This window comes from Lissotriton helveticus, chromosome 3_1, assembly GCF_964261635.1.
Source record: "Lissotriton helveticus chromosome 3_1, aLisHel1.1, whole genome shotgun sequence".
Taxonomy (NCBI): Eukaryota; Metazoa; Chordata; class Amphibia; order Caudata; family Salamandridae; genus Lissotriton; species Lissotriton helveticus.
In genome coordinates, this window is record NC_136061.1 from 67,145,816 (window position 1) to 67,161,309 (window position 15,494).

Below are 15,494 nucleotides of genomic sequence, written 5' to 3' on the forward strand. Positions count from 1 at the left end.
TATCTCCAGCTTTTGGGGCTCACTCTTTACAGACCTTTTCGCTGCAGCGGAAAAACAATAAATGTAGCAACTTCGCCTCCAGATTTTACCGTCCAAGGTCACTAGGGAATGCCCTGTTGATCGACTGAACCAACAAATTTCTTTGATTTTCCTCCAATACTGCGGATACCCGCAGTCCTGTACAAATTGTCAACCATGACAGCCAAGCTGATCTCATTGCCCAAGAATGGCGAGACAACTGTTGCTCCTGGACCTCTATCCGTCCACATCTCATGCTGCCATGCAGGCTGGACCTTCTCACGAAGTTCAGAGGGCAACTACTACACCCTAACCTCTCCTTGAGTTTGGCAGTATGGCTTGTGAGATAGTGCAGTATGGTCATCTAAACCTACCTTGGGACTGGAAATTCTAAAAAGAAGCAAAGCGACCATCTACATGATCTGCTTATTCCTTTAAATGAAGAAGATTTTGCATTTGGTGGTCCTCCAAGCAGATCGATCCCACCTCTTGCCATGAGGAGGTCATTCTCCTGTATTTATTACACCTTGATAAATCTGGCCTACAATACTCTTCAATCAGAGTCCACCTGTCTGCACTCACGGCATACAGGAAGAGTCATTCACAAATCTTTCTCTAGGATTCCAGTTATTAAAGATTCCCTACAGGGGTTGAAAAAGGTTTTTCCTCTCATTAGATGTCCCTCTCCTCCATGGGAGCTGAATGTAGTGCTTTCTCGCCTCATGCTTCCACCCGGTGAACCTCTTAATAAGGTTTCACTTCAGCATCTCACATGGAAATCTGCCTTCCTTGTCGTTATAACTTCATCTAGGAGAGTTAGTAAGACCCAGGCCCTTTTGCGCTCATGAGCCATATACAGTCTTCCACTCTTTCAAGGTAGTGTTGCGTACCCATCCCAAGTTCCTACCTAGAGTGGTCTCAGATTTCCATGCAAATCAGACGATCGCTTTACCCACATTCTTTCAAATTCCTTCTTCTCCAGGGGAGAGAGCCTTCCACTCATTGGATGCAAAGAGCGTGTTTAAATTCTATTTGGATAAGACCAAGTCCATTCTCATATCGCAAATGTTATTTATCAATTATGGCCCAGTTTGCACAGGCTTAACTACCTCCAAACAGTCAGTCTCAAGGTGGATCATCTCTTGGATCCACTGCTGTTATCAGCTAGCTAATAAATGTCTTACTGGTAAGCCCAAAGCTCACTCCACTAGAGACAAGGCAGCTACTACAGCCTTGATGAGGAATATTCCTTTGGCGGATATTTGCAAGGCAGCTACTTGGAGATCAATCCACACATTCACTAGACACTGCTTCCTTGACAAAGATGATCGAGCAGATGCTCAAGTAGGACAGGCATCTCTCAGAAATCTCTGACTTGGTGTCCATACCTTTTGGTTTCTGTCGACTCCACCGCTTCAGGGGGGGATGACCGTCCTGCTTTCAGCAGAAGCGGCCGCTCCACTCACTGCTCCCTGCCTCCTGGATGTGGTATTGTTGACGCCGATCTCACTCCCTACCTGAGCCTGCATTATTAAATAGAAGCGCCTAGTGTGTGATTAGCCCTGAGCCTGCATTATTAAATAGAAGCGCCTAGTGTGTGATTAGCGCTAGACCGCCGAGCATTCATTTGTTAAGTAGCATTATTTCAGCGAAGCGCCGAGTCAGTGCTGCCTGAAAAACACATTATTGCCTGCTATTGTGCTGTGATTTAGCATCGCGCTCGCCTCCACTGTGCCCCTGTGTTGTTTTGATATTGCCTGCTTACTGCTGCCATTTTGTTTGTTGTTGACTCCACCCCGCCTCCCTGCAGACCCTCCCTCGCCTCTCCCCCTCAACCATCCATATATGCCCGCTGCATTAACGCGCAGCGACCGCGCCCAATCCGCGCCGAAGGTGCGCCAAAGGTAAGCCCGTCTACGCCCGTCCGCGCCTGGACCGCGCCCAGCGCCAGTCCCCCTGCCCCTCGCGCTGCCCAGCCCCCCCGCATTACCTACGATGCCTCAACCCTCCTAGCCCTTAACCCCGGTCGCGCCCCCGACTGCGTCCAAGCCGCTCCTGGACACACCCATGGACCTTTCTCCTGCTACTCCTGCAAATTCATCGGCACCGTCTACAACTCCGCTACGATCACACCTCAGATTCCCGACCCCAACCACCTACAATGCATCTTGCTCAACACCCGTTCGGTCCACAGGCACGCCATTGACCTATGGAACCTACTAGACACCATCTCTCCAGACGTCGCCTTCCTAACAGAAACATGGATGAACGCCTCCTCTGCCCCAGACATCACCATCGCCATCCCTGAAGACTATAAGATCACACGCAAGGACCGTACCGGCCACACAGGAGGAGGAATCGCTATCGTCCATAAAAAATCTATCCGCATCTCAACCAGCTCCGACGCCAACCTCGCCAACTCCGAACACCTTCACTTCCAGATCCACATCGACCCCAAGACCACTCTCAGAGGCACCCTCCTTTACAGGCCACCAGGACCTCGCGCAAAATTCAGTGAAGACATCACGGACTTCATCACTCCACACGCGCTCCCCTCCAAAGACTACATCCTTCTGGGAGACCTCAACTTTCACCTTGAAAAGATCAACGACCGCAACACCACCACCCTCCTGGACAATCTCGCCAACCTCGGACTTAAGCAACTGGTCACTTCCCCCACCCACATCGCAGGTCACACACTCGACCCCATCTTCACCTCCAGCAATCATGTCTCCTTCAGCCACACTACGGATCTCCTCTGGACTGACCACAGCTGCGTTCACTTCACCTACAACAAGCCAAAACCCATCAACCACCTCCAACCAACTCTGCAAAGAAACTGGAACAAAATCACCATCGACCAGATCTCCTCATCGCTCCTTCTAAACACCCCAACCCACTCTTCTAACCCAAACCAAGCCGCCGCCAACTTCACCCTATGGTTATCCAACACCGCCGACACCTTAGCACCACTGAGAAAACGTCAAAGCAAACCTGGCCGCAAGAAGACCTCATGGTTCAACGATGATCTTAAGAAGTCCAAGAAACTCTGCCGCTCCCTTGAAAAGGCCTGGAAAAAAGACCCAACCACTAGCACCAAGGACGCCTTCAAAAACGCCACCCGCACACACCACCAACTAATCCGAAAGGCCAAGAAAACAGCATTCAAGGATCGACTTGACGACAACGCCCACAACGGCAAGGAACTTTTCAACATCGTCAAGGAATTTACCAATCCCTCGGCCAACTCCAACGACATCACCCCCTCTCAAGCCCTCTGCGACTCCCTAGCCTCATTCTTCCACAACAAAATTACAGACATCCACAACAGCTTCGACAACCAACCCGGAGACCAACCCACCCAACCATATGCTGAACATTCTCCCCCCTGAACACCCTCAACGACTGGAACCCAATCTCCACTGAGGACACCATCCGCCTGATGAACTCCATCCACTCAGGATCCCCCACAGACCCATGTCCTCACCACATCTTCAACAAAGCAGACTCCGTCATAGCACCGCACCTCCGAGATGTCATCAACTGCTCCTTCAACTCCGCCACCTTCCCGGAAAGCTGGAAACACGCCGAACTCACCGCCCTTCTGAAAAAACCCACAGCGGACCCCACCGAACTCAAAAATTACCGCCCCATCTCGCTCCTTCCATTCCCGGCCAAAGTAATCGAGAAAGCTGTCAACAACCAGCTCGCCGCTTTCCTCGAAGCCAACAAATCCCTCGACTCCTCACAATCTGGCTTCCGAGCAAAACACAGCACTGAGACCGCCCTCATCGCAGCAACAGACGACATTCGAACTCTTCTGGACAATGGAGACACAGTCGCCCTCATCCTCCTCGACCTCTCTGCAGCCTTCGACACAGTCTGCCACAGCACCCTTTTACAACGCCTCAGAAACATCGGAATACAAGGAAAAGCACTTGAATGGATCACCTCGTTCCTCACCGGAAGAACCCAGAGAGTCCGCCTTCCACCATTCAAGTCCGAGGCCACTGAAGTCATCTGTGGCGTACCACAAGGATCCTCACTCAGTCCCACCCTCTTCAACGTATACATGAGCCCCCTTGCGGCCATCGCCCGCCAACACAACCTCAACATCATCTCCTACGCGGATGACACTCAACTGATCCTTTCTCTCACCAATGACCCCAGCACCGCCAAAACTAACCTACACGAAGGAATGAAAGAAGTTGCCGAATGGATGAAACACAGCCGTCTGAAACTGAACTCAGATAAAACAGAAGTCCTCATCTTAGGTACATCCCCCTCTGCATGGAACGACTCTTGGTGGCCGGAAGCCCTTGGAAAAGCACCCATCCCGACAGACCACGCACGGAACCTAGGCGTTATCCTGGATTCTTCACTCTCAATGAACAGACAAGTCAACGCCGTATCCTCATCCTGCTTCAACATTCTCCGCATGCTCAAAAAAACATTTCGCTGGATCCCCACCGAAACCAGAAAAACAGTCACCCACGCTCTTGTCACGAGCCGACTGGACTACGGAAACACCCTCTACGCAGGTACTACCGCTAAACTCCAGAAGAAACTCCAACGAATCCAAAACGCCTCAGCCAGGATCATATTAGACATCCCGCGCAACGAACACATCTCTGGCCACCTGAAAGACCTCCACTGGCTACCCGTCAATAAGAGGATCACTTTCCGACTGCTAACCCACGCACACAAATCACTCTACGACATCGGACCAGAATGCCTCAACTCACGACTGTCCTTCTACACCCCCTCCCGCCAACTACGCTCTTCCAGCCAAGCCTTCGCCACTGTACCTCGCATCAACAAGACCACCATGGGAGGCAGATCCTTCTCATACCTGGCTGCTAAAACATGGAACTCACTCCCCACTCACCTTCGCCTTACCCAGAACCACCTAGCATTCAGAAAGCAACTTAGAACGTGGATATTTGACAAGTAATCCTCCTCCCCTCCCTAAGCGCCTTGAAACCCTCTGGGTATGTAGTGCGCTATATAAATTCTTTGACTTGACTTGACTTGATGAGCTTGCTATTCTATTCAACGTTTATGACTATACATGAAATCTCCTACGAGAGAAGGTATGGTTTCTTACCTGTAAATCAAGTTCTCCCGTAGCTGTATTTCCATGATTGTCATAAGCAACCCTTCCTCCTCCCAGCTAGAGCAGACAGACACTTTCATGCTCCGCTATTAATCAGCTAGTACAGCCTTCAAAAAGAATTGAGGTAACTGCCTCTGGCTGAGCATGATGAGATATTGGAGGTATCTCTGCTCTTAAAGGCACAGTCTCTTTTTTTCTTCTCCTATAGTAGCAGTCTATAGGCTACATTGCCCTGCACTTCTTCATCTGTTTTCTCTCTTAGGAAAAGGGTTTGTGACGGTTATTTTTTTGTGCCCTTACAAAGAATTCTTTCATGTACTAGGCACATATTTCCTTAGTCTCCAGATGAAGAATTCTGGCCGTTGTAGCCTGGTCCTCAGGCTGCACTATGACTTTCTTAAGTGACTTTTCAAGGCCTTCCCGAAGAAAGGTGAACTCCAGCACTTAAGACGTTATATTGGATAAAGTGCTCCGGGTCCCCGCAGATGGGCGGCACTATTCAACGATTATGACTATAATGGAACTACCCCTATGAGAGAACTGGAGTTACAGGTAAGAATCTATACCTTTGCTTTGTTTAAAAAACATTTTGTAATACTTATGTTTCTGATGTTGTTACTTACACGTTTGGGCTAACAATGGCCCATGGCTGCAGTTACAATGTCCTAATTATACAAATGGCAATGGCTAAGAGTTTTGGGGCTTCTGCCATTGTCTAAATGCTTTGTCATGCTTCAAGAATGATTAGCTGGGATCAGACTGAGAAGTATGCCTTACACTGGATGAAATACTTATTTTGCAGATATTACATCATTCTTGTGAATTAGCATATGATCCCTTTGAAATATGGGTTTCAAAACGACTACTTTTTGAGTAGTGTAGCTACTTACTTAGTATGCCTCCTATGAAGATACTGCTGGTACAACATTGATGTGTTAGAGCCAATAGGGTGTGATGAAATTTTTTTTTTTTTAATTTAAATATTTTATTCACTTAATTGTTGCTTTGTGCTATCACTGAGTAACAGCATTGGTTGCTAAAAACAGTAAAGCTTTATGAGAATCCGGTGGAAGGAACATCTTGCTTCTGACCACTTGAAAGCAGAGCCAGGATATTGACAATAAGAATACTTTGCATCTCTAGCTGTTCTACAAACGTGTTGTGTTGATGAATTAATGAGTGTTCCATTAATTTGACTGTACCCACCACTGCAAACTGATGCTGTGTATGAAGGCACAGCATTACTCTTCTGGGCTCAAAGATGGTCTGGTGGCTGTGCACTGTAGCATCCCATTTGTTGCTGTGTCCTTTCTTGTTTAGTTAGATAGTTGTCTTTTTCACCTTCTGACTACACCAGATTTGTTGTTGGTCTTGGTCTGTTTCCATTCTTATGTCTTTCATTCAACTGCCTTTGTTTGGTCCTTCTTGACACTACTGAGTTCCACATTACTTGCTGGGTAAGTTCTGCCTTTGGTCTGATGCCTTCTTACTTTTCTCCTTTTGGTTCTAGTCTGCCCCTCGCTGCTGTTGGTTACCTAGATGGAACCCTGGCAATTTATGACATCTCCACGCAAACCCTGAGGCATAGATGTCATCATGAGGTAATGCTCTTTACCACATCCAACTTGTCACAAATCTCTTACTGTTCTGAATATCCCACTCTCTCAATATAATATATTGACGTTGTCTTGTTTGTTGCTGGCTCTGACCTGAATCTTTGAGACAACAGTATGTGCACAAATGAGAGCCCTCTATTGATCTATATTTATTTAGCCTGAATAATTGAAATAATAAATGTAGTCGTAATCATAATAACTTGAATTACAATGTTGGGTTCTTTTATGGCTTCATTGAAGACAATAGACACTGTCTGGTGAGGAAATGGTTAAGGGGTGATTACGAGTTTGGCGTCCCATAGGACAGCCAAACCTGCGGTTGCGCTTCAGCTACCGCAGCACCGGTGGTCGACCACCCTATTATGAGTTTGGCGGTCAGACCGACACAGGTCTGCTGCAAACTCCGGGGAATCTCCGTTCCCCGACGGTGTTGCAGCAGTGTGAAGCAGTAATATGCTGGTGGTACTGTTGCCCAGATCTCTGTACTGGGGTGAATGTATGACATTGTTCTGCATTCTGTCCATCAACTGTTATTTTTGCATTTGTCACCCCAAGTGGGATGGGTATGCTCAGACTTGAGTCCCATGCTCTCCACACCACTGGAGTCAAGCTATCCTGGCTGAAGACGGCTGATAGCCATAAACCGGTCTTTGGATGCTTGATTCCGGACCAGGACAGACATGGCTTGGCAGTTCGGGCTGGACTGTTCCCATGAGGCACAGGGTCAAGGCTGATTTGCATATGGCCATGTCTGAACTGGGATGGGGTGGAGTGCAAAAAAACGATGGATTTAGGCCCAGATCTCTGTACTGGGGTGAATGTATGACATTGTTCTACATTCTGTCCATCAACTGTTGTTTTGCATTTGTCACCCCGAGTGGGATGGGTAGGCTCAGACGTGAGTCCCATGCTCTCCACACCACTGGAATCAAGCTATCCTGGCTGAAGACGGCTGATAGCCAGAAAACGGTCCTAGGATGCTTGATTCCGGTCCAGAAAAGACATGGCTTGGCAGTTCGGGCTGGACTGTTCCCATGAGGCACAGGGTCAAGGCTGATTTGCATATGGCCATGTCTGAACTGGGGTGGTGTGGAGTGCAATAAAATGATGGATTTAGGCCCCGATTTCTGTACTGGGGTGAATGTATGACCTTGTTCTGCATTCTGTCCATCAACTGTTGTTTTGCATTTGTCACCCCGAGTGGGATGGGTATGCTCAGACGTGAGTCCCATGCTCTCCACACCACTGGAGTCAAGCTATCCTGGCTGAAGATGGCTGATAGCCAGAAACCGGTCCTAGGATGCTTGATTCCGGCCCAGGAAAGACATGGCTTGGCCTGGGGATATTCTAAGGTAAGGAATCTAATACTAACTACTGTTTCTTACAGATATATCGTTATCGAAGGTATTAACTTGTGCTTTTGGGCACTCAATGGGAAACTATATATCCCTGTTAACAGAGTGGGCTGATGGACATAAGTGTGTTACTTCTGTAAATCTGCCGTCGGGGCAGAACATTATACATGAAAACATCAACAATTTCTTTTGTTCCCTTTTTTTTGCATACTATTTTATTTTTAATGATTAGTTTTGTTAGGAAAACCATGCGAATTCAAAATATTGCCTTATTTTCATAAATGTATAGCTTTTCGGGTAACCCATGGGTTTCACATCTGTTTCCGCCACAAACTGCAAGTTGATTAAAGCTACAAAACATTTTTTTAAATGGACTTTTATATACAAAAGTGCAAAAACCTTTGTAAAACAATTGTACTCTTTAAAGCTTGGAAGAGGGCTACGTTAGCACAGCAGTCTTTGTGTTGATGCCTTTTTTGTGTGTGAAAAAAATGCTTTATTGCACAGCATATTTTTCCTATTTTTCTTAAAGGGCTATATTATGATTCTTTTCTCAGTTCCATGTAGGGGAATCCACAAACACTTTATACCTTTAGAATCCCCAATGACTGGTTAAAAACATAAAATGTGGCATGGATACCTTTTTAAGGTTAAAAAAAAAAAAAAGGTTCTCAAGGATTAAATGCATATGGCTCCAACATCAAAAAAGGGCTTAGCGCCTCAGCTGGAAAAATGCTACTACAGCTAAGGGGTAAAGGTTGTAGGTCGTGCACACCAGATAGCACATGCGGACTAGTTGCAAAAGACCTTTTGCGGGCTTACGAAGAGCTTGCAGCCTGCCTATTGCTTACTATTGCTTGTCTTTATTGTTACGCGTAATCGCTTCCTCTATATTCAATGTTTTCCTTGTGTCAGCTTGCCCATTTTCTGTTTGCCCCTTCTCTGATGCATAGCTTCTGTACCATCAATCTAACTGGCTGGCTACTTTTCTTCCACTGATCGCTTTTACAGAACTTATTTTTTCTTTTTGCTTAAGACTTCCATGAGTGTGTGTTTTCCAGCTCTCTTCCTGGTGGACTTCTCTCCCTCTTGCTCTCTGTGTTGCTGTTTCCATTGTGTTACACGCCCTCTTGTGTTTCTCCCTGCTAAGTTCCCACGGCGCAGCGTGTAGATTACGCGCTAGATTGCATCTCCTGCCTCATGTGTTGCTCTCCCTCATCTGCTGCTTTTCCCCCTACCCACCCTCTCCTCATTGCTTCTCCTCCAGCCCACTTCGCCATTTCCCAAGCCCAGTGCATTTTTGAAAAATATTTTATTAACTTTTTGGGGTGGAGAGGCGAACCAGCAAATTACTGCCAATCACTCTGCTTTAAAAAAAAGACAAGCATTTGCAATGCAATAGGTCTCGCATTACTGATAGTTTGAGGTATTGGCGTTACAAATAATAATGCAACGCCAATAGCTCATACTTTCAGTAGTGCAAGACCAAGTGCATTGCAAATGCTTGCATAGTGAGCCAGCACTGCATGTCTCGGTGAAGTACTGCAAGCTGCTCCTAGAGGTCCCAAGTGAGCAAGGCAACAGCACTGCATGTCTCAGTGCAGGGCTGCAAGATGCTCCTAGAGGTCCCGAGTGAGCAAGGCACCAGCACTGCATGTCAAGGTGCAGTACCACAGGCTGCTCCTAGAGGTCCCTATTGAGCAAGGCACAAGCACTGCATGTCAAGGTGCAGTACCACAAGCTGCTCCAAGGGGTACCTTGTGAGCAAGGCACCAGGACTGCATGTCTAGGTGAAGTACTGTAAACTGCTCCTAGAGGTCCCTAGTGAGCAAGGCACCAGCACTGCATGTCAAGGTGCAGTACCACAAGCTGCTCCAAGGGGTACCTTGTGAGCAAGGCACCAGGACTGCATGTCTAGGTGAAGTACTGTAAACTGCTCCTAGAGGTCCCTAGTGAGCAAGGCACCAGCACTGCATGTCAAGGTGCAGTACCACAAGCTGCTCCAAGGGGTACCTTGTGAGCAAGGCACAAGCACTGCATGTCAAGGTGCAGTACCACAAGCTGCTCCAAGGGGTACCTTGTGAGCAAGGCACCAGGACTGCATGTCTAGGTGAAGTACTGTAAACTGCTCCTAGAGGTCCCTAGTGAGCAAGGCACCAGCACTGCATGTCAAGGTGCAGTACCACAAGCTGCTCCAAGGGGTACCTTGTGAGCAAGGCACCAGGACTGCATGTCTAGGTGAAGTACTGTAAACTGCTCCTAGAGGTCCCTAGTGAGCAAGGCACCAGCACTGCATGTCAAGGTGCAGTACCACAAGCTGCTCCAAGGGGTACCTTGTGAGCAAGGCACAAGCACTGCATGTCAAGGTGCAGTACCACAAGCTGCTCCAAGGGGTACCTTGTGAGCAAGGCACAAGCACTGCATGTCAAGGTGCAGTACCACAAGCTGCTCCAAGGGGTACCTTGTGAGCAAGGCACCAGCACTGCATGTCTAGGTGAAGTACTGTAAACTGCTCCTAGAGGTCCCTAGTGAGCAAGGCACCAGCACTGCATGTCAAGGTGCAGTACCACAAGCTGCTCCAAGGGGTACCTTGTGAGTAAGGCACCAGCACTGCATGTCTAGGTGAAGTACTGTAAACTGCTCCTAGAGGTCCCTAGTGAGCAAGGCACCAGCACTGCATGTCAAGGTGCAGTACCACAAGCTGCTCCAAGGGGTACCTTGTGAGTAAGGCACCAGCACTGCATGTCTAGGTGAAGTACTGTAAACTGCTCCTAGAGGTCCCTAGTGAGCAAGGCATCAGCACTGCATATCTACATATTTGTAGTTATTGGCATTATAAATGGCAATGTTTTTTACCTAGCCATGTTGCAGGGTTCAGTACAATGTGTGGCCAGAAGGGGACCTCTTTTGGACATGTATGGTACTGCACCCTGCAGAAGATATGGTAAATCAACCCTAGACAGTACTGCGAGTACATTTAAATAGCTATGTCCATATATACAATTAGTAGCTCTGAAATGTGACAAAAGAATTATTACATTAATTCCAGATTAGGTTGTACTCTGTGTGGCACTGATTAATGGAAATGTATTCATGGTCTCATATAAATGTGAGGTTTTCTAGTGAGTGAAGTAACCACTGCCAACCTAGCTTAGGACCAAGTGTGTGTCCTGCCTGAAACCTTTAAAGAAAATAGTGCCTTGAAGCTGTAATTAAAACCTAGGGAGTAACAACACATGTAACAGGGGGTGTCCTCATGGAAGGTTACAAGAAGAGGCAAGGCGGAACTAAGGAGGGACTACTAAGCCTATTGACCAATGAAAAGCCACCATTTACAAAGGACAGGAGCCAATTAAAAAGATGGCCGTAAAGTGGGTGGAGCTTTATGCCCATATCCTGAATACAGCATGTCTCGAAGAGACAGCTCAAGCACTGCCTAGGCCTAAAAAATCATTTTTTGTGCTACATAGTTCATTTATTTAATTTTTTAGGTCTCGCCTGTCGATGCGCATGCGCATCGAGCTTGCGAGACTATTGGGGCTTAAACAGTCTTTAACCAACTTGCAAGGAATCGTGGCGATTCCTTGCAGTGCCCGTGAAATTCAAGCTCGTGCACATCAGTTCCCTCAGCCGGCTGCTTTAACACCCTCTCCCCGCTCCGCCCCCTCCACTGCCCGCCGTGTCGCATTTCTCCTCCCCCCTCCCCTTCTCTCCCTCCGTCTTGTTTAATGTAGCGTTCTTCCATATCCGCTTTTATCGCATTCATACACCATCCGTTACTCTATACACGAGCGCTTGCACTCTCAGTGTATGTCGGGATGAAGGCACATGTCACACACTGTGGCCGGTGAATTGCTTTGCCGACTTCCTTTGTCGTAAAGGGTACTTGTCCTCATCGCAGGGTTATGGTCATTATTTTCGGTCCCCATCACATTATTTTCCCTTCTGTTTATTCTTGTGTTCCATATCCGCTTTTAACGCGTTCATAATACACCATCTGCACTCTCAGTGTATGTCAAGAGGAAGGCGTGTGTCACTCACCGTGGCCGGTGAATTGCTTTGCCGACTTCCTTCGTCGTAAGGAGTACTCGTCCTCATCGCAGGGTTTTGCGGTTTCTTAATAACGTTCGGCTGCATTCTGGTAACAGACAATGTGCACCCGCAATCTATACTTGGTGCTTTCTCTGTTTAGATGCTGAATTGACTGGTTGCAAGTTGTGTATGTGTGTATACCCACCTAGGAAGCGCATTCAGATGTTTCAACAATTGCTGTTCAACCTTGACAGCGTGCTTTAATTATTTTCGAGCGATCCTGTACTTTCTATAGGACACGGAGAGCCCAAGCGGCAAAAATGCACAGCACTACGCAAGAAAATGTTCCTCTCCCCAAAGCCCTGGTATTGTATGTTCCCTTGAAGTCCTGATCTCCATTTGGGTGGGGTGTATTATTTACAAAGTGAAAGCTTGTTCTTTTTGTGACTTGCGGTACAGTTTTGTTTGGCTTTGTAATAAAATCTCTATTAGCTCTCAAGTGCTTGGCAATACTCCCCCCTCCCCCCATCCAAAATTCGTCATCGCTCCCGGCCCCGCGGCCAATGCTTGTTTTTCCTCGCTCTTGCCCAAATCACTCGCATGAACTCAAAAGACCGTGTAAACGCGCTTTGTGGTTCTGTTTAGGAACCAATATTTGTATTTGCCCTTCTGTTTTCAATTGCGGCTATTTGACCCTGCTGTTTCAACAGATAAAATGCAAATTGCAAGCAATTTGTCCCAAGCCCGAAAGTGTGCTTCTGGGAGGAGGAGCTTTAACACATACACGCAGCCACCTATCTTAATAGCTGTGCAGTCGGGAAAACAGGAGCTTTCCTAGCTACGGTGCTGGGTGCAGGAGGCAGAGGTCGTCTGTATATTCATTCTTCAAGATCTTATGTTTGCTCAGTATGTTCCCTCCATTAACTGACACCTTTCGATTGTATGCATTCGAAATGTCTCGGCATCTCTCTCTCTCTGGTCGAGCTCCTCTGTGTTTTGTTTTAAACTACTTTTATTTAAAATGAAACGGGTGTGGTGAAAGAACGACACATCCTCCGCACCTCACGATAATAATTAGTTGATCTTTAAATGGCTTTGACACGCAAGGTAGCAACACGGAGACATTTTTAGGAAAGGGTTTATTTATTGCACAGTTGGAGTTTCATACAATCAATAAGAAATGTATCTGTGTCGTACAGCATATTTTAAATTTCACTTTTCAACACACATTAAACTACTGAAAATATATTATTGCAGTTTCCTTTGCAAATATGCGAACAAACTCCCCGACCCTACTTATTTCTCCCACTCCCGCTTGCTACCCTGCTCCCCCTCCCCCTCCCCCGCCTCGCACCAGACTACCATTTGTCGCATTTAGACTACCTTCTCCCCCACCCGACTTGAAAGGCAGCCTCACACACCAACATTTGTCTCTCACACCACAGACTCCTGCTCCCCCGCCCACCCAGCAATGCCGAGAGCTATTCCCTCCCACTTGTTACTGTCTCGGCGCTATCTATCACACAACGTGTTTTTTTTCCGGGCCCGGCTTTCACCTTTGAAATGTGGGGAACGTGGACCCTCTGGTAGACGGGGAGCGAGGGGGTGCGGGGCCTAGCGCTTAGATGGGCATCTCGTTCTACCCAGCTACACCCTTTCTACCCGTCAGGGTGCCGTTGTTGTGATGATTGTACCAATAGTTTTATATATCAACAGGTCTCGCCCCCTACGGCTCTGTACGCCTGGCTTTACATTTCAAAATATTAATCTGTAACTCAGGGAGCTGTTGATGTAGTCATGCGTCTACTGTTTATAAACTTATGCATACGCCTGGTGCTCGTTGTACCAAAGGGAGAACCTATTTGCACGCATTCGTGAAATATATAATACATATAATGCGGTGGTAAACATGTTTGCAAATGGAATTGTACGGCAATTTTCGCGCACTTTGCTGAACGAGGAACTTCGCCGACCTGCGTTACCCTTTGCTAGATGCTCTGCGTTGGAGTTCAGGGTGTACGATGGTGATCTGCAGCACAGGAAACAGGACAGCAACTCACTAGAACGTGCACGTTTTTCTTATAGCTACTGTTTTTATTTGTACATTATATTATAGTATTATTTTTATTTTTATTATTACAAGATTTATTTGGTTTATCACAAACCATGGACAGCATTAGCATAAAACGCTTATAGTTAAACAGTCAGTTGCATCCTCCGGATATTCAGTTCCTCCGGTCAGTAGGGCTAAGCCCAAAAACTTCTCCCCCACCCCCAACACTTCACGATCTCTTCATCTGTGTACATTATCCAAAACCATTGCTTGCATATACTGTGGGAGCATCTACTCCTTCCTAGCTATGTTTCGAGGGTTTGTTTTACCTTTAAATCACCTACAAGCTAATACATCAAAAGTGGAAGGTTGACTCAGTCATTGAAGAAGGGTGTTAGTAACTTTTCGCTGTTTTCGCATCCACCACCACCACCACCACCACCACACCCACCACCACCACACCCACCACCCCATCCACTACAACCACCACCCCATCCACCACTACCAACACACCGCATCCACCACCACCGCTGCATCCACCACATCCACCGCATCCACCACATCCACCACCTCCACCACCACCACATCCACCACCACCACCACATCCACCACCACTTCACCATCGCATCCACCACCACCACATCCACCACCACCACCGCATCCAACACCACATCCACATCCACCACCACCACATCCACCACCACCACATCCACCACCACCACATCCACCACCACCACCACATCCACCACCACCACCACATCCACCACCACCACCACCACATCCACCACCACCGCATCCACCACCACCGCATCCACCACCGCATCCACCACCGCATCCACCACCGCATCCACCACCTCATCCACCACCTCATCCACCACCTCATCCACCAACGCATCCACCACAACCACCACATCCACAACCACCACATCCACCACCTCATCCACCAACGCATCCACCACAACCACCTCATCCACCACCACATCCACCACCACCACATCCGCCACCACCACATCCACCACAACACCACCACATCCACCATCACCATCACCACCACATCCACCATCACATCCACCACCTTCACATCCACCATGACATCCACCACCACATCCAACACTTCCACCGCATCCACCACCACCACCACCACATCCACCACCACCACATCCACCACCACCACATCCACCACCACATCCACCACCACCACCACATCCACATCCACCACCACCACCACATCCACCACCACCACATCCACCACCACATCCTCCACCACCACCACCACATCCATCACCGCATCCACCACCACCTCA

General features: G+C 47.8%; 1 protein-coding gene across 1 annotated transcript in view; it reads left to right on the plus strand.

Annotated features, from left to right (window-relative positions):
- AAMP (angio associated migratory cell protein) overlaps nt 1-15,494 on the plus strand; it is a 128,877-nt gene that overhangs the window by 81,436 nt on the left and 31,947 nt on the right. Inside the window, exon 9 of the mRNA XM_078679252.1 lies at nt 6,645-6,735. Coding sequence (XP_078535378.1) covers nt 6,645-6,735 — 91 coding nt within the window. The remainder of the gene's footprint in view (nt 1-6,644; nt 6,736-15,494) is intronic.